This window comes from Hylobates moloch, unplaced genomic scaffold (assembly GCF_009828535.3).
Source record: "Hylobates moloch isolate HMO894 unplaced genomic scaffold, HMol_V3 SCAFFOLD_17, whole genome shotgun sequence".
In the NCBI taxonomy this organism is placed as follows: domain Eukaryota; kingdom Metazoa; phylum Chordata; class Mammalia; order Primates; family Hylobatidae; genus Hylobates; species Hylobates moloch.
Window position 1 is genome coordinate 32,550,668 of NW_026652292.1, and position 18,924 is coordinate 32,569,591.

The following is an 18,924-nucleotide window of genomic DNA, read 5'->3' on the forward strand; positions in this document are numbered from 1 at the left end:
TTACCATCACTTGCTTGCTAGTTTCTTCTCACAACACAGTAACCCCATTCAGATCACTGTATAGATCACAATTGGAGAAAGGAAGCAAATATGGTTGGATTCTTAAATAAACCTGTTTCTAAGGTTATTAGGAACCTCATTCAATAAAATGCAGCAGTGCGTTTCCTAATGACATGTTGCTCAAGCTATATGGTCTGTGCTTTCCAGTTTAATTTGCTATTTTCTCAAATCATTTATTGTAAATTATATTTTCAGACTGCATTTTGTAGATGACACAAATTGTAAAATTTGGGTCATATAACTCTCGTCAAACAGTTTCCATAGATACTGCTATTCTGAAAGTCTTTTTCTTCCTTTCCAGTGAACTTGGAGAAATTCCCACACTAAAAACATTACAAGTTTTTGGAATCGTGCCAGATGGTACCCTTCAACTGTTAAAGGAAGCCCTTCCTCATCTACAGATTAATTGCTCCCATTTCACCACCATTGCCAGGCCAACTATTGGCAACAAAAAGAACCAGGAGATATGGGGCATCAAATGCCGACTGACACTGCAAAAGCCCAGTTGTCTATGAAGTATTTATTGCAGGATGGTGTGTCTTCTTTAGAACAGGGAAAATAGGCAGGAAGCCCAATTGCTGGAGTACTTAGCTAGTTTTATTCATGGTTTTCCCTTTGCCTTCATTCTGCAAGTATACTAGGGAGCCATTTGAGAGGGAAAACTATGAAATCTTGCTTTTTGAAATGATTCTAAAAGCTTCTATCACTGCTTTGCTCTTAAGAGCCAAAGTTGTAGGCCTTTTGAAATTTTGGGAGAGTGAGCCTAAAATTTCAAGATACCTTAAAGAGCAAAATTTGAGCCACCTCTTCCAAGTGCCCTTCTTACTAAGTCTATTCGGAATCAAGCTTAAAAATTACCACCAGCAAACAATCTTCATAGCCCATATAACTTTTATCTATTTAATTTTGTAGTATTGCTTTATAAGACAGCTTAGAAGAACAATAAGCTATTTGTATTATGAGCTGAACAAAAAAGAGAATCATAGGATAGTAGTGTCTGAGGCCATCTTTTCTAGGAATAGGAAAGAGAAAAATGCATTTTAATTTTGCCTTTAGATTTGAAATTAGGTTAATAGAAATAAGTAACCTCATGTAATTCACCTTAAAACTTACAAAAGACCAAACATTACAAAACCCAGAGGTACAGAATCAGTATAGGATTTGAAGGCCCAGCAGACAGTTTTCTATGACAGGTTAATTTGAAGTATCCTGTAATGTTCATTAAGTTACTGTGTTTCCAGAATCTAAATTAGATGAGAAATATAATTGTGGTTTTCTAACTTCATAATCAAATTATGTTAACATGGGTCCTTTAGCTTTTAAAATGACTTGCTTTGTTTTAGAAAGGTGGTATTAATGCACTCTCTATTCTTGAAAATTTGGATGGAAGAATTCTGAAGTTGCCTGCTGTTTTCCTTTAGCGCTGAGGTTCTTAAGGTTACTTTTATATTACTCTGGAATCAAGTATTTTAAATTGTCTTTTTTTTAATGATCTCTCAGCAATAATTGTTTGAAACTATCCATTTATAAGGTTATCAGACCTACAGTTCCCTAAGAGGAACTGCATGTTCTCTTCAATCAGAAATATGCAATAGAAGCAGGTATATGTTCCATGCAGTTTCAGTGGTAAGCATTACTTATACCTACATAAGAGTTAAAATCCAGATGTGGGACCTTTTAATGCCATCAGTGATATATATATATTTTTAAACTGGTACAGAGAAGTGAAAAGATTAAATTCTACTTCTATTTTTTTTTTCTGAGACGGAGTCTCACTCTGTCACCCAGGCTGGAGTACAGTGGCGCGATCTTGGCTCACTGCAAGCTCCGCCTCCCAGGTTCACGTCATTCTCCTGCCTCAGCCTCCCGACTAGCTGGGACTACAGGCGTCCGCCACCACGCCTGGCTAATTTTTTTGTATTTTTAATAGAGACGGGGTTTCACCGTGTTAGCCAGGATGGTCTCGATCTCCTGACCTCATGATCCGCCCGGCTCGGCCTCCCAAAGTGCTGGGATTACAGGCATGAGCCACCGCGCCCGGCCAAATTCTACTTCCTAAAAATCACAAAAACTAATTTAAATTGATGACTTGTTCGTATGTTCAAAATGTAATGACAAAAAAAGCCAATACCCGTCATTTGTATTAACTGTTTTTTTTTTAATCAAAAATTGTTAATGTTAGAAACATAGTATGAAGTGCCTTTATCTGCTTAGACCTAAGGAAGATTTTAAAGTTGGGTTGCACAGGAAATGATAATGCTTCAATTTCTTAGTAGTTAAAAAGTGCTAAATACTACTTGAAATTATTGTTTACAGATTAGTGACAAGAACTGGGGTTAGGATCCGGTTGGACTCTGACATCCGGATGCCCTCAAACATACAGAACTTCCAAACTCAAGTCCAGCCATAAGCTATTTTGCCAACATGTCAGAGTAATCTGTATTTTTGTATGTGATTTCTACTTTTATAGACTTGTTTTAAAACAATAAAACACATTTTTATAAAAATGAGTACTTAAGTTGTATTCCTTTTTTCTTTCTCTTTTTTTAAGTGCTGTGGTTAAAATTTGAAAGCATTTAGTGTTGTATGCCATTTGGCTTAGATACCTCTAAATAAGAATCTTCAAAACAGAGCCCTGAGATGGTCCTTTTTGACCCATCTACTTCATATGCTTTATACATTAAAAAAAAAAAAGTTTATAATGCCTTTTTAAAAGGGGCTAATACAGGCTTGTTATCTTTTTTTTTTTAATTATACTTTAAGTTCTAGGGTACATGTGTACAACGTGCAGGTTTGTTACATATGTATACATGTGCCATGTTGGTGTGCTGCACCCGTTAACTCATCATTTACGTTAGGTATATCTCCTAATGCTATCCCTCTCCTCTCCCCCCACCCCATGACAGGCCCTGGTGTGTGATGTTCCCCTTGCTGTGTCCAGGTGTTCTCATTGTTCAATTCCCATCTACGAGTGAGAACATACAGTGTTTGCTTTTTTGTCCTTACAATAGTTTGCTGAGAATGATGGTTTCCAGCTTCATCCATGTCCCTACAAAGGACATGAACTCGTCATTTTTTATGGCTGCATAGTATTCCATGGTGTATATGTGCCACATTTTCTTAATCCAGTCTATCATTGATAGGCATTTGGGTTGGTTCCAAGTCTTTGCTATTGTGAATAGTGTTGCAATAAACATACGTGTGCATGTGTCTTTATAGCAACGTGATTTATAATCCTTTGGGTATATACCCAGTAATGGGATGGCTGGGTCAAATGGTATTTCTAGTTCTAGATCCTTGAGGAATCGCCACACTGACTTCCACAATGGTTGAAACAGTTTACAGTCCCACCAACAGTATAAAAGTGTTCCTATTTCTCCACATCCTCTCCAGTACCTGTTGTTTCTTGACTTTTTAATGATGGCCATTCTAACTGGTGTGAGATGGTATCTCATTGTGGTTTTGATTTGCGTTTCTCTGATGGCCAGTGATGATGACCATTTTTCATGTGTCTCTTGGCTGCATAAATGTCGTCTTTTGAGAAGTGTCTGTTCATATCCTTTGCCTGCTTTTTGATGGGGTTCTTTTCTTCTTGTAAATTTGTTTGAGTTCTTTGTAGATTCTGGATATTAGCCGTTTGTCAGATGAGTAGATTCCAAAAATGTTCTCCCATAGTGTAGGTTGCCTGTTCACTCTGATGGTAGTTTCTTTTGCTGTGCAGAAGCTCTTTAGTTTAATTAGATCCCATTTGTCAGTTTTGCCTTTTGTTGCCATTGCTTTTGGTGTTTTAGACATGAAGTCCTTGCCCATGCCTATGTCCTGAATGGTATTGCCTAGGTTTTCTTCTAGAGTTTTTATGGTTTTGAGTCTAAGTCTTTAATCCATCTTGAATTAATTTTTGTATAAGGTATAAGGAAGGGATCCAGTTTCAGCTTTCTACATATGGCTAGCCAGTTTTCCCAGCACCATTTATTAAATAGGGAATCCTTTCCCCATTTCTTGTTTCTGTCAGGTTTGTCAAAGATCAGATGGTTATACATGTGTGGCATTATTTCTGAGGGCTCTGTTCTGTTCCATTGGTCTATATCTCTGTTTTGGTACCAGTATCATGCTGTTTTGGTTACTGTAGTCTTGTGTAGTTTGAAGTCAGGTAGCGTGATGCCTCCAGCTTTGTTCTTTTTGCTTAGGATTGTCTTGGCAATACGGGCTCTGTTTTGGTTCCATATGAACTTTAAAGTAGTTTTTTCCAATTCTGTGAAGAAAGTCATTGGTAGCTTGATGGGGATGGCATTAAATCTATAAATTACCTTGGGCAGTATGGCCATTTTCACGATATTGATTCTTCCTATCCATGAGCATGGAATGTTCTTCCATTTGTTTGTGTCCTCTTTTATTTTGTTGAGCAGTGGTTTGTAGTTCTCCTTGAAGACGTCCTCCACATCCCTTGTAAGTTGGATTCCTAGGTATTTTATTCTCTTTGAAGCAATTGTGAATGGGAGTTCACTCATGATTTGACTCTTTGTGTGTCTGTTATTGGTGTATAAGAATGCTTGTGATTTTTGCACATTGATTTTGTATCCTGAGACTTTGCTGAAGTTACTTATCAGCTTAAGGAGATTTTGGGCTGAGACTGTGGGGTTTTCTAAATATACAATCATGTCATCTGCAAACAGGGACAATTTGACTTCCTCTTTTCCTAATTGAATATGCTTTATTTCTTTCTACTTCCTGATTGCCCTGGCCAGAACTTTCAACACTATGTTGAATAGGAGTGGTGAGAGAGGGCATTCCTGTCTTGCGCCAGTTTTCAAAGGGAATGCTTCCAGTTTTTGCCCATTCAGTATGATATTGGCTGTGGGTTTCTCATAAATAGCTCTTACTATTTTGAGATACGCTCCATCAATACCTTATTGAGTTTTTAGCATGAAGGGCTGTTGAATTTTGTCAAAGGCCTTTTCTGCATCTATTGACATAATCATGTGGTTTTTGTCTTTGGTTTTGTTTATGTGCTGGATTACATTTATTGATTTGCATATTTTGAACCAGCCTTGCATCCCAGGGATGAAGCCCACTTGATCAAGGTGGATAAGCTTTTTGATGTGCTGCTGGATTCAGTTTGCCGGTATTTTATTGAGGATTTTTGCATCGATATTCATCAGGGATATTGGTCTAAAATTCTCTTTTTTTGTTGTGTCTCTGCCAGGCTTTGGTATCAGGATGATGCTGGCCTCATAAAATGAGTTAGGGAGGATTCCCTCTTTTTCTATTGATTGGAATAGTTTCAGATGGAATGGTACCAGCTCCTCCTTGTACCTCTAGTAGAATTTGGCTGTAAATCTATCTGGTCTTGGACTTTTTTTGGTTGGTAAGCTATTAATTATTGCCTCAATTTCAGAGCCTGTTATTGGTCTGTTCAGGGATTCAAGTTCTTCCTGGTTTAGTCTTGGGAGGGTGTATGTGTTGAGGAATTTATCCATTTCTTCTAGATGTTCTAGTTTATTTGCATAGAGGTGTTTATAGTATTCTCTGATGGTAGTTTGTATTTCTGTGGGATCAGTGGTGATATCCTCTTTATCATTTTTTATTGCGTTTATTTGATTCTTCTCTCTTTTCTTCTTTTTTAATCTTGCTAGTGGTCTATCAATTTTGTTGATCTTTTCAAAAAAACCAGCTCCTGGATTCATTGATTTTTTTGAAGGGTTTTTTGTGTCTCTATCTCCTTCAATTCTGCTCTGATCTTAGTTATTTCTTGCTTTCTGGTAGCTTTTGAGTGTGTTTGCTCTTGCTTCTCTAGTTCTTTCAATTTTGATATTAGGGTGTCAACTTTAGATCTTTCCTGCTTTCTCTTGTGGGCATTTAGTGCTATAAATTTCCCTCTACACACTGCTTTAAATGTACCAGAGATTCTGATATGTTGTGTCTTTGTTCTTATTTGTTTCAAAGAATATCTTTATTTCTGCCTTCATTTCGTTATGTACCCAGTAGTCATTCAGGAGCAGGTTGTTCAATTTCCATGTAGTTGAGCAGTTTTGAGTGAGTTTCTTAATCCTGAGTTCTAGTTTGATTGCACTGTGGTCTGAGAGATAGTTTGTTATAATTTCTGTTCTTTTACATTTGCTGAGGAGTGCTTTACTTCCAACTATGTGGTTAATTTTGGAATACGTGCTATGTGGTGCTGAGAAGAATGTATATTCTGTTGATTTGGGGTGGAGAGTTCTGTAGATGTCTATTAGGTCCACTTGGTGCAGAGCTGAGTTCAATTCCTGGATATCCTTGTTAACTTTCTGTCTCGTCGATCTGTCTAATGTTGACAGTGGGGTGTTAAAGTCTCCCATTATTATTGTGTGGGAGTCTAAGTCTCTTTGTAGGTCTCTAAGGACTTCCTTTATGAATCTGGGTGCTCCTGTATTGGGTGCATATATATTTAGGATAGTTAGCTCTTCTTGTTGAATTGATCCCTTTACCGTTATATAATGGCCTTGTCTCTTTTGATCTTTGTTGGTTTAAAGTCTGTTTTATCAGAGACTAGGATTGCAACCGCTGCCTTTTTTTGTTTTCCATTTGCTTGGTAGCTCTTCCTGCATCCCTTTATTTTGAGCCTATGTGTGTCTCTGCACGTGAGATGGGTCTCCTAAATACAGCACACTGATGGGTCTTGACTCTTTATCCAATTTGCCAGTCCGTGTCTTTTAATTGGAGCATTTAGTCCATTTACATGTAAGGTTAATATTGTTATGTGTGAATTTGATCCTGTCATTATGATGTTAGCTGGTTATTTTGCTCGTTAGTTGATGCAGTTTCTTTCTATCATTGATGGTCTTTACAATTTGGCATGTTTTTGCAGTGGCTCGTAGCAGTTGTTCCTTTCCATGTTTAGTGTTTCCTTTAGGAGCTCTTTTAGGGCAGGCCTGGTGGTGAGAAAAATCTCTCAGCATTTGCTTGTCTGTAAAGGATTTTATTTCTCCTTCACTTATGAAGCTTACTTTGGCTGGATATGAGATTCTGGGTTGAAAATTATTTTCTTTAAGATGTTGAATATTGGCCCCCACTCTCTTCTGGCTTGTAGAGTTTCTGCCGAGAGATCCACTGTTAGTCTGATGGGCTTCCCTTTGTGGGTAACTCGACCTTTCTCTCTGGCTGCCCTTAACATTTTTTCCTTCATTTCAACCTTGGTGAATCTGACAATTATGTGCCTTCGGGTTGCTCTTCTCGAGGAGTATCTTTGTGGTGTTCTCTGTATTTCCTGAATTTGAATGTTGGCCTGCCTTTCTAAGTTGGGGAAGTTCTCCTGGATAATATCCCACAGAGTGTTTTCCAACTTAGTTCCATTCTCCCCGTCACTTTCAGGTACACCAATCATACATAGATTTGGTCTTTTCACATAGTCCTATATTTCTTGGAGGCTTTGTTCTTTTTACTCTTATTTCTCTAAACTTCTCCATTCATTTGATCTTCAATCACTGATACCCTTTCTTCCAGTTGATCTAATTGGCTACTGAAGCTTGTGCATTCGTCATGTAGTTCTCGTGCTGTGGTTTTCAGCTCCATCAGGTCATTTAAGGACTTCTCTGCATTGGTTATTCTAGTTATCCATTCGTCTAATCTTTTTTCAAGGTTTTTAGCTTCTTTGCCGTGGGTTCGAACTTCTTCCTTTAGCTCGGAGAAGTTTGATCATCTGAAGCCTTCTTCTCTCAACTTGTCAAAGTCTTTCTCCATCCAGCTTTGTTCCATTGCTGGTGAGGAGCTTTGTTCTTTTGGAGGGGGAGAGGTGCTCTGATTTTTAGAATTTTCAGCTTTTCTGCTGTTTTTTCCCCATCTTTGTGGTTTTATCTACCTTTGATCTTTGATGATGGTGATGTACAGATGGGTTTTTGGTATGGATGTCCTTTCTGTTAGTTTTCCTTCTAACAGTCAGGACCCTCAGCTGCAGGTCTGTTGGAGTTTGCTGGAGGTCCACTCCAGATGCTGTTTGCCTGGGTATCAGCAGCAGAGGCTGCAGAACAGCGAATATCGCTGAACAGCAAATGTTGCTGCCTGATCGTTCCTCTGGAAGTTTCATCTCAGAGGGGTACCTGGCCGTGTGAGGTGTCAGTCTGCCCCTACTGGGGTGTGCCTCCCAGTTAGGCTACTCGGGGGTCAGGGACCCACTTGAGGAGGCATTCTGTCCAATCTCAGATCTCAAACTCCGTGCTGGGAGAACCACTACTCTCTTCAAAGCTGTCAGACAGGGACATTTAAGTCTGCAGAGGTTTCTGCTGCCTTTTGTTTGGCTATGCCCTGCCCCTAGAGGTGGAGTCTACAGAGGCAGGCATGCCTCCTTGAGCTGCAGTGGGCTCCACCCAGTTTGAGCTTCCTGGCTGCTTTGTTTACCCAGTCAAGCCTCAGCAATGACAAGAGCCCTTCCCCCAGCCTTGCTGCCGCCTTGCAGTTCGATCTCAGACTGCTGTGCTAGCAATGAGCAAGGCTCCGTGGGCATGGGACCCTGTGAGCCAAGCGCGGGATATAATCTCCCGGTGTGCCGTTTGTTAAGACCATTGGAAAAGCACAGTATTAGGGTGGGAATGGCCTGATTTTCCAGGTGCCATCTGTCACAGCTTCCCTTAATTCCCTCACCCCTCGCGCTTCCCAGGTGAGGCGGTGCCTTACCCTGCTTCAGCTCATGCTTCGTGGGCAGCACCCACTGTCCTGCACCCACTGTCCGACACCCCCAGTGACATGAACCCGGTACTCCAGTTGGAAATGCAGAAATCACCCGTATTCTGTGTTGCTCACACTGGGAGCTGTAGACTGGAGCTGTTCCTATTTGGCCATCTTGGAACCACCTTGCCAGGCTTGTTATCTTTAAAGTGCTTCCAGTAGTAATATATTTACAAAACATTTGAATTCAAGTCACAAAGGAGTATTATCAATAAAAGTCAGCTAGCAGCATTTTAAAAATATATTTGATCAGGTTATACTATGTGTTTTATTGTCATTCAGAAACTATTTGAATGTTCACTGTATGCCCAGAGGCCTTCCAGGAATTCTGTTCCTTTTGAACCCTTCCATTCGAATGGTAGAATGGTGATTCTTGAATATCACCCAATTGTATTGGTCCCATCACCACTATGCCTTTTAATGATGAAAAACGTCAAACATACGCAAAAATAAAAATAAAAAAAAAAGAGTATGATGGACCCCATCTTCCAGTTTCAACAGTCATTGATTCCTGGCCAATCTCACTTAATCCATGATCTCAACCATTCCCCTCCAATACAGATAATTTTGAAGCAAAACCCAGACCCATAATATCATAACTATTTTGGTATATATCTCTAAAAGATAGGGATTCTCCTGCATGAATCCGGAAGTATATATCAAGATGGTGTTGACAATTCCTCAGTTGTCTCGTGTTTTCTTCAATGGGTTTGTTTTGCTCAGGATCCAAACGTGGTGTACATATGCATTTGATTTAAATTCTCTAAATCTTAAACTTAGGGTTTCTTCCTTTCTTTCCTTGTAACTTATTTATTGAAGAAACTATGTTATCTGCCCTGTGTTCTACATTCTGAATTTTGCATCTATCCCTGGAGTGATAGGTTAATCTTTCCCCTATTCCCATAGACTGGTGGTTAGATCTAGCAACAAAAAGCTCTAGACCAGGGGTGATTTTCCCCCACCCAGGAGATACTTGGTAACATCTGAAGACATTTTTGATGGTCACAAGAGAAGTGCTATTGGCATATAGGCAATAGAGGCTAAGGATGCTGCTAACCATCCTAAAACAGGAAAGCCCCCTACAACAGAATTGTCTGAACAAAATGTCAATAGTGTCAGTGCTCTAGAGACTTGTATCATCAAGTTCTTTTTTTTTTTTTTTTTTTTAGCCAGGAGACACTTGATAAGTAATATCCTGTTCTTCTATTCAGATACATACCCGTTTCATTTTCACTGCTGTCACTTTACCTGCTCTTGGGCTCTTGATTCCTAATAGACCCTATCCACAAGCTCCAGAGACATGAGGGACACTGGCCAAGTGCAAAACTTTATTTCTGGATAAAGTGCTTGTGTCCTATCCTGGTGAACCCAATTACACTTCAACATTTATTGACCATCTACAATGTGCAGGATACAACAGCCCAGGAGAAGATGCAGAGCCTATGAGGAAACAAAGGCAAGTAGTCTAGAGACTGGGCAAACTAGAAAGAAACCTCTTGTCACTGCATACCCTAACCATGGAACAAGCAAGATGACAACCTCCTCTTTCTTTACTATTCCTCCCCACCTAGCCAAATATCCCAGAAAGTTAAAGTTTTCTTCACCAAGAGACTAACCCTTCTAGATACAAGTCAAAGCCCTAAAAGCCTGTACTAATATTATGGATAACTCAAAACATAACTGCTTTGAGTTATTATGTTTTAGCAAATCTAAATACTAAAATGCTGGTATTTTTACATTTCTCTAAATACCAGAATATCTAAATTGTAATTTTGAGCATTAAAATCACTATATTTAAGGTATTCAGATTAACACTTAAAATATGCTTTTCTACTTTTAGCTCGTTTAGTCAGTGATATTCTTTAAAAAAAAGTCTTAAACCCCATAAGACTTAAAAACTCTTCATATCTTAATGTAGAAAACTTAATAAGCCTTTTCACTGACTTATGCCCCAATCCCTTGAGTACTTTTAATGTTAAAGTCAAGAATAAAATGCCTCTGAAAAAATAAAATTGAACTGTTCTTTAGTTAGGCAATTCATTAGTACATTTACTCTTATCTCCCCCACCATTATATTATTTAGGTGTTGCATTATCTCTGGGATCTTTTTTGCATAATTGTCTTAGTAGATGCTATTCTTAAGTATAAGGATGCATAAATAATATTGGTACAATTGGAATTAAGTGATTTAAATTCTAAAGTACATTATTTTCACAACTGAGCAAAATATATAACGTATCCTTAAACTTGTATTTGACAACTTTTTCAACTTAAGTGGATATTTTACAATAAAAATGTGTTACCTGGCGCTATCTTTCTGCTTATTAAAAAGTGAAATCAATGTAGTAAAACATGTAATATGATTTAATGTACAGGGGCCATGAATGTAAATATACAAGGAATATCAAAAATATTAAGTCAAAATTATCTGAACAGCCTACATTGACCAGGTAAGCACTTCACCCTGATTTAATAACTAATCATTCTATGTCAAATGTTAACAGTGAATGAAGTCAACAGGGCACAGAATAATAATACACAGCAATGGGGAAACACTTCTGAAACATAACATTTTGTGAAAACTAGTTTTCAAAGAGTGACCCCCCTTGAGAGTTAGGGAAATAAGAAATGTTAAAAAGAAGAGGTAACAGTGGTGTAATTTTATTCATATAGAGTTGCCATTAAAAGGTTAACTCACTCAAACACATTTTTGCTATGCTAACATTCCTTTGCCTCTTATTCTTACAAATAAATCCCCATCACAGAGCAGAAATGTTAGAAATTACATCACAAATGGAGCACATTAAGTATTTTTAAAACCTTTTAAAATATGGCTTATAATTTTACACAGCAAGTTACCTATTAATATGTTACATATTAACAGATCTATTTGGACAATCAGATTTCCTTGAGATTAAGGATGGAGTTGGCATTTTTTCTTTAAGAAGGCATTTTAAGGCCGGGCATGGTGGCTCATGCCTGTAATCCCAGCACTGGGAGGCCGAGGCAGGCAGATCACAAGGTCAGGAGTTCGAGACCAGCCTGACCAGCATGGTGAAACCCCATCTCTACTAAAAATACAAAAAATTAGCCAGGTGTAGTGGTGCATGCCTGTAATCTCAGCTACTTAGGAGGCTGAGGCAGGAGAATCGCTTGAAACTGGGAGATGATGGAGGTTGCAGAGCTGAGATCATGCTACTGCATTCCAGCCTGGGCGACAAAGCAAGACTCCGTTCTCAAAAAAAAAAAAAAAAAAAAGGTATTTTAAGCCTGTTAGGGGAGGTTCTATAGTATGGAGCTTCTTTAAAGTGGTATCTTATATATATCAAAAAAAAAAAAAAAAAAAAGCCAGATCAAGCTCTGGGAAAATACTACATTTTAATGTATTTCTATCTGATGTGTCATAAATTCTTTGCTATGAATGTCTACGCAGATACTTAAAGAAAAATGTATTCTCTGGATATACATCAAAACCTAGATTAACTTTGTACATTAACATTTATTTTAAAAAATTGATAAGAACAACATGTTAAATATTGGCAAAACTAAGAGCACTCAATTTGACTATCCGTCCAGCTTTCACAGAATTTACTTCTGAGCCCACAAGACTCAAATTGTATAAGGATAGAGTCTGTTTCATTCATCAACATATCCAGCACCTGACGTGGTAGTACATGGCACACAGTGGGTGTTCAATAAATATTTGTCAATGATTGAACAGAAATTTTCAGCACCAAATGAAAGAAACACATGACTTTGAACAATGGCACGAGAATACCAACTGTTTCATTATGCAACGACAGGATCTTTTGGCAAAAATTCTAGGATTACTTATAAGTAGATCAAGAATTAGATAATAATTTCCTCCAAAAATAAAGGAATTCTCATGGGGGGAAAAAAAAAAGAAAAGTCTTAACATTTTATCCTAAAAGCTATTCTGTAAATCTTGGAATATAAGCTAGGTGAAAACCACAATACTAAGGAAGGCAATTCCAAAACTACTGTGTTTTACATATTTATTAAAGAATCCATTCTTTCTGATAATACTCCTAACACAGGTGAAGACATTTTTACAATATTTTACCAAACTCCTAATAGAAAATGTCTAATCTGTTCATCCTTTTAGTCCCTGAATCTATGTTTGAGCATTTTAAAGATGGAAGAAACCTGTAAGACTCATATCATTTTTAAAAAATTGACTTAAAACACTTACTGGATAACTAATACATTTGTAACAGCATCATGATTTGTTCTGCTATCTGTATTTCACCCAGAACTGCTGAAATTACAGAATGAAACTCAAATGAAAGCATTCATCTATAATTTCAAAAATTATTATTTGAAATTTTTAAATCAATAGTCATAACATCATCATTGTGTTCTGAAATTAGAAAATTCTTGGCACATATACAAACATATTTACCTATGTCAATTAGGTCAATGTCAGGATTTATCAAAATTCTCTGTCTTGAAAATTTTTTTAAAATCTTAATTCAGGTACTATAAAAAATATGCGCTAATCAAATGATATGTGTTCAGTTCTGACAATCCCACAATTAGGAGGAAAGGGAAGGAAAACACACTTATACAGTTAAGTTTCAAATCCTAAGTATTTAGTCCTTTATTTAAGCCTGCCCCTCTAAATTTAAAAAGATATCAGCACTCTTGGTTACCGATTGTAAGCAATATAAAAATTTCACTGGTATCAATTCTAATTAGTTCAGTCTATCCATTTTCTTATACAGTGAATGTCTTTTTTTCTATCAGAATCCAACAGAAGAATAATGCAAATCTCACTTCTGAGCCCACGGGCAAGCAGTCTCAACAATAACCAAAAAATGTCATTTTACGACTGGTAGTCTGTTTCTGAAGTAAAAATATTCTCTCCAGTAATCAAAATTTGTCATGAGGAAATACTTCACTGTTCTAGAAGCACAGTTCGAAGCTCATCTTCTTTATTGATCATCATCGAAGCAATTGCACCATCATTGAACTCAAAAGAAGTTCCTCCATCCACAACCATACAGGCATCCCAACAACGAGAACGAACACAAACCCTAGGCAGAAGAAAATATCTCATTAAATAGTAATAGTTTTCTTAATAGGTTATTTTAATCCTGAATTTTAACCTAGCAGATCATTTGGCCTCCATTTTAAAAATCAAGTTGTTCTCTGATATGAGAAAATTAGTGACTATGTAAATATATGGGTATATTATGAAGGTCTCAAAACGTAAATGTTCAGGATGGCACCATTCGCTCAAGCATTTAGCAGTAAAGAAGTGCAGACCTGACTGAACTCACAGGCTGTTTTCATATGATTAAATGCTGAATTACTAACATTATAAATATTAAGTATTGAATAAGAGTGTTAATTATTTTCATGTAAAATTTGTACTTAAAATTTTTACTTAAGTATAACACACATATACAGAAGAGTTGGGTACATGTAATTATGTATACAGGTATACACCCAGATGATTAATGTACAGTTCAGTGAACACACTTATGATCACCCAACTCAGGAATCAACTGTTACCCAGCTTGCTGGAAGCTCCCTCACTGCCTTCTCCCAGTCACTATCCCTGCTCCCTCCTCAAGCATACCCACCTTCCTAATTTCTATCACTGCAGTAGTAATAGCTTTGTCTGTTCTTGAGCTTTATATAAATAGAAGAATATAATATGCACAGTGGTGCCTGTCTTTTCCTCAATAGTATGCTTGTGAAATTCAGCCATATTATTACGTGTAATAGTAATAGTAGTGTGTTCATTTTTAATGCTGTATGAAATCACTTCTGTTGTATGAAAACCAAAATTTATATCTCTCTTCTACTATTCGTGGACATTTGGGTTTTTGGCTATTGGGAGTAGAGCTGCTATCAATATTCTTGAATGTTTTTGTGCACATACTTCTGTTGGTGCATACATTTCTTTTGGATATATACTTCAAAGGGGAATTATTGGATCACTGTGTATGCTATGTACAGGTTTGCTAGGTAACTGCCAAACAATTTTCCAAGCTATATATTCCTAACAGAAATTTAGGAATATATAGAAAATTGTAGTTGCTCCTCCTTGCCAACAATTGGTGCTTTAGCCATTCTAGTGGGTGTATATGGTAGCGTTTCCCAGATGAATAATAAGGTCAATCATGTTTTTTGTGTTTATTAGCCATGTGAATATCACCTTTTGTGAAATGCCTGACTTTGGCCATTTTTCTATCACGTTGCCTGCCTTTTTCTTATTGTCAGTAGGAATTTTTATATACTAAATATTCTGGCTATGAGCCCATTGCTGGATATAGGTCCTGAAAATATCTTTCTCGCTCTGCCTTTTTGTTTTCTTAATGGTATCTTTTGATTACTGGCAGTTCTTACTTCCAGTGTGGTTCAATTTGTCAATCTTTTGTTGTTATAGTGCTTTTTATGACATGTTTAAGAAATCTTTTCCAACTGTCAAAATCACAAAGCTATTCTCCTATTAGCAAAAACTTAAATACAGATCTGTGGATTAATCAAATTAACTCTCAAATGACAACATGAATGTTAAGATAAATTTCCTTATTTGTGTCTAACCTGGGGAAAAAATTAATTGTATGTCTATAAAAAGAAAATATGTACACTAAGGTCAGCAATTTGTAATTGCTTAAGCTGTTTTCTGCTTGCCATGAGATAGATGACATTTTCTCTGAATTTTAGATTTTCTTGTTAATTTGGAAAATTGGGGAACCTTTACAAAATAAGAAATTACATCCACTTTTTTATATCCTCTCTCCCCAAAAATAAAATGAAGCAAATTCAATAGGTGGGAGGTCACTTTTAGGGAAAACCTAAAAGAAATGAATACCATTCTAAAGGTTTATTGCTATGCAATCTAAGTTTTCTATCAGTGTTTATTGTGTTTTTATTCTACAGCTTCTGAAAAAAGAAGGGGCTTTCTGTTCAGCTTCTTTTACAATTATTGTGTCTTTGTTCATTTTTAAAAAACCAACAAATCACTGAAATAAATAACCGTACCCTTTCTAGTCACTTAAGTTTTAGCTTCTCTAAAATGGCACAATAAGTGTAAAAGAAAATATGATTTTAGCCAGGTTAGCATGATACCTTGTTACTTTCACAGGTTCTACTTTTGCTGCTAGATTAAGTTTGAATGAGCAAATTTAATGAAATTAAATAGTTTTCAAACCAAGTGTGCTTTGTAACAATGAAAGGAATGAAAACAGAAGTCAGATCGAGGATGCTTACTTTGAGGAGAAACAACGCTGACGACTGCTTGAGAAAACTCTATTTGCTATTGGTTCTCGAATACTGAAAAGTATTTTTGGTTCTTCCGGACTGTAGAGCAGTGATTCATTATATTCATTTGTTACTACAAAGAAAAAAAAATTAGCACACTCAATAAAAGATGGTCACTTCTGAGAAGGGCAAAACAAAAAATAGATGCCATCCCCCATTTAAAACTGTTCCAAAAGTCTATTTAGGAACAAGTTTCTTGAAACTCGTAACACATATTCCATTAAAACACAGTAACAAAAAACCTTATAAATAAGAATTAGGTACCATGATTTGCCCACAGAAACATACATCACCCACAATACAGTAGAAATAGGTACAACTGGGGAAAAAGAAAAAAAAAACACTAGCTTCAAAGCTTGTAATTAAACAATAGAGGAATTAGATAGATGCACTCAAAAAAGGAACTTGAGTTGCCATATTGCCCTACCAAGCAAGTTCTTTCCAAAATACCACATCAAATAGCTCGTAATGATGATAATAAGCAAACAGCCTTGATATAAAACGCAGTCTCAAACAATGACAGGCAATATCCTTTCTCCAATACACCCCCATTACTCAATATATTTTCTAGAAATCTTTGGGACCTGCTTTCTCTCTAATCAAGAGGTACATGAGGGCTGGAATACAAAGCACAAATTGGTTGAGAAAACCAGAAAGATATCAGGCTTGAAAGTTTAGTTAAGTACTACATTAAAAAAATTAAAAGACTGTCAGATAATCTACCTTATTTATGAAAGTTTCATTTGAATTACTGGCTTGAAAAAAAATCTAATTCACCCACAAAAATAAAAATTTGGCTTCATGGGAACACACCACAAAAAAGCATGCTAGCTCTGAAGGAAATTTCAAGAGTAATTTCATAAATGTCTGTAACAGTGATTGCATCACTGGCATTCACTGTTGCTTCTGATGATAGTCAAATCTTGAAAGGAATGCTATTCATTAAAGTAAAGCTTTGGTATGTTTATTAAAAGTCACAGATGTTTTATATATATATAGTTATATAAATTAATATATATACATCCTTAATTTATATATATACCTGACATAAATTTCAGTTATTTTATATATATTATTTTTTAAGTTGAATTATATAATTAAGAAGCAATTACTATATATACCTAACTTTCCTCTGATACAGATTTACTGCTGGTGCTAATTCATGAACCATGACTAAAATAATCTTGTAGGTCTCAAATTGAGTGAAGGAGACCAGAATCCATTTTAGAAGGCTGAACGGGGCTTGAGAGATTTGCTTCTTTTTTCAAACTATTTTAGAGGCAAACTGTTCCCCCAACAAAGGAGGTCTTCTTATGTGGAAACCTAACAATAAAGATAAACTGACACTGTTCAAATATTGTATCAGGTTAAAAGATATTGCTAACTCATTTTAAGGTAACCAATGAGAATGAGGCTGTTCTGATAACTCAAATCCAAGCATTTGTGTTTATGGATGACAGTTGCAGTCTTATATGTGTCAATATTCACTTTGTGTCTATATATTTTTTGCCATATATGTTGAGAAAATACATAGGTAGGTAGATGTAACTTTAAACACATTTGGGTTTGTGGTTTTATAAAAAATAATCTAGCTTGAAATTTTAGGATATCCTTCAATGGAGATAGCCAAAAAAGCTTTGAGGTGTGTACAAGAATGATCCTGGTAGATAGTAGACTTCAGTGTGTTACAATCTGATATGCAAACCAAATGAATGTGTTTTTCAGTTTAAAAACTTAAATTGTTTTAAACAGAATTTAAAGAATACATTTGAAGAACTTCTAGAAACACCAGCTAGATGATCTACTTTAACCCCCTCTTTTTACAACTGTAGAGGATCATAGCCTTGCCCAAGTTTCACAGCTGATGTAGTAGATCTGGAAATGGAACCTACGATTTCAGATTTCTTCATAAGTATTCTTTCTCTAACAGCACTAATTCTCTTACAGGAATCGTGAGGTAATCAGGCAAAACTAGGGAGAAGAATGTTAAAAAGAATATTTGAGTGAATAAGAAGATATGCACTCATAGCTCAGTGAATTCCATCTCATTCAGAGGATATTAATGGCATACTGAATTTAGCTATGCATTTCCTATTTGTGAGATAAGGATTTTTCTGTAATTCCCTATCCCCCAGGACATGTTTGCAGTTATACTGCTTTGACTTAAGAGTTATATTTCAGGGTTGACTAAAAATCACAACAAAAGTCCAACTTTAATCTTTATGTTGCTTAAAGACATTTAAGGGGATATTGTATTAAAAGCATGTTTGAGTAAAAAAACAGTACTTTGCTAATTAAACAACACTTCACACTATCATCCTTAAAACTGAAACAGAACTAAACTGTTAGTGATTATTACCATTTGTCACTGACCTTTCTCTACCAATTCTCTGTTCAATGGAAGACTCAAATTTCCTTGTCGTTTTGCTGTTGAAAAAGGAAAGGGGGAAAGTATGCTTAAAATGTATATGTGTTATAAATATATATATATGTTATTATGTAACATAATAGCTAATATAAAATAACATGTATACATTATATAGCATATTATCATAAATAAACAGTAGCCCCCCCTCACCCTTATTAGCACTTTTGCTTTCCATGATTTTGCTTTCTTCAAGTTTCAGTTACGGGCAGACAACCATAATACAAAAATATTACATGGAAAATTATAGAAATCAACAATTCATGTTTCAAATTGCACATCATTCTGAGTAGCATGGTGAAATCTCACGCAGTCCTGCTCTAACCCACCTGGGATATGAGTCATCCTTTTGTCCAGCTTATCCATGCTGTACATACTACTGGCCCATTAGTCACTTAGTAGCTGACTTGGTTATTAGATCGACTGTCATGGTATCATAGTGCTTG

The 18,924-nt window shown here is 36.3% G+C and overlaps 2 protein-coding genes across 7 annotated transcripts in view; one reads left to right on the plus strand and one right to left on the minus strand.

The window, feature by feature from the left end:
• SKP2 (S-phase kinase associated protein 2) overlaps positions 1-18,924 on the plus strand; it is a 55,738-nt gene that overhangs the window by 31,018 nt on the left and 5,796 nt on the right. The window contains exon 11 of one of the 4 annotated variants that reach the window (XR_004244840.2): positions 10,034-11,216. The exons of 1 other annotated variant lie outside the window; for it this stretch is intronic. Coding sequence is in view for 1 of the 3 variants with exons in the window: in XM_032135791.2 (XP_031991682.1) it covers positions 362-575 (214 nt within the window). In the remaining 2 variants the exon portion in view is untranslated. Of the gene's footprint in view, positions 1-361; positions 2,856-10,033; positions 11,217-18,924 lie in introns of those variants that run through there. 2 more of the 4 variants (XR_009210665.1, XM_032135791.2) reach the window with 2 other exon arrangements.
• Positions 12,760-18,924, minus strand: part of NADK2 (NAD kinase 2, mitochondrial) — a 47,270-nt gene continuing 41,105 nt past the window's right edge. For all 3 annotated transcript variants that reach the window (XM_032135788.2, XM_032135789.2, XM_058430334.1), the window contains 3 exons: positions 18,427-18,480; positions 16,003-16,126; positions 12,760-13,814 (listed from right to left, as the gene is read on the minus strand). In XM_032135788.2, the coding sequence (XP_031991679.1) occupies positions 13,676-13,814; positions 16,003-16,126; positions 18,427-18,480 (317 nt within the window). In that variant the 3' untranslated portion in view covers positions 12,760-13,675. The remainder of the gene's footprint in view (positions 13,815-16,002; positions 16,127-18,426; positions 18,481-18,924) is intronic.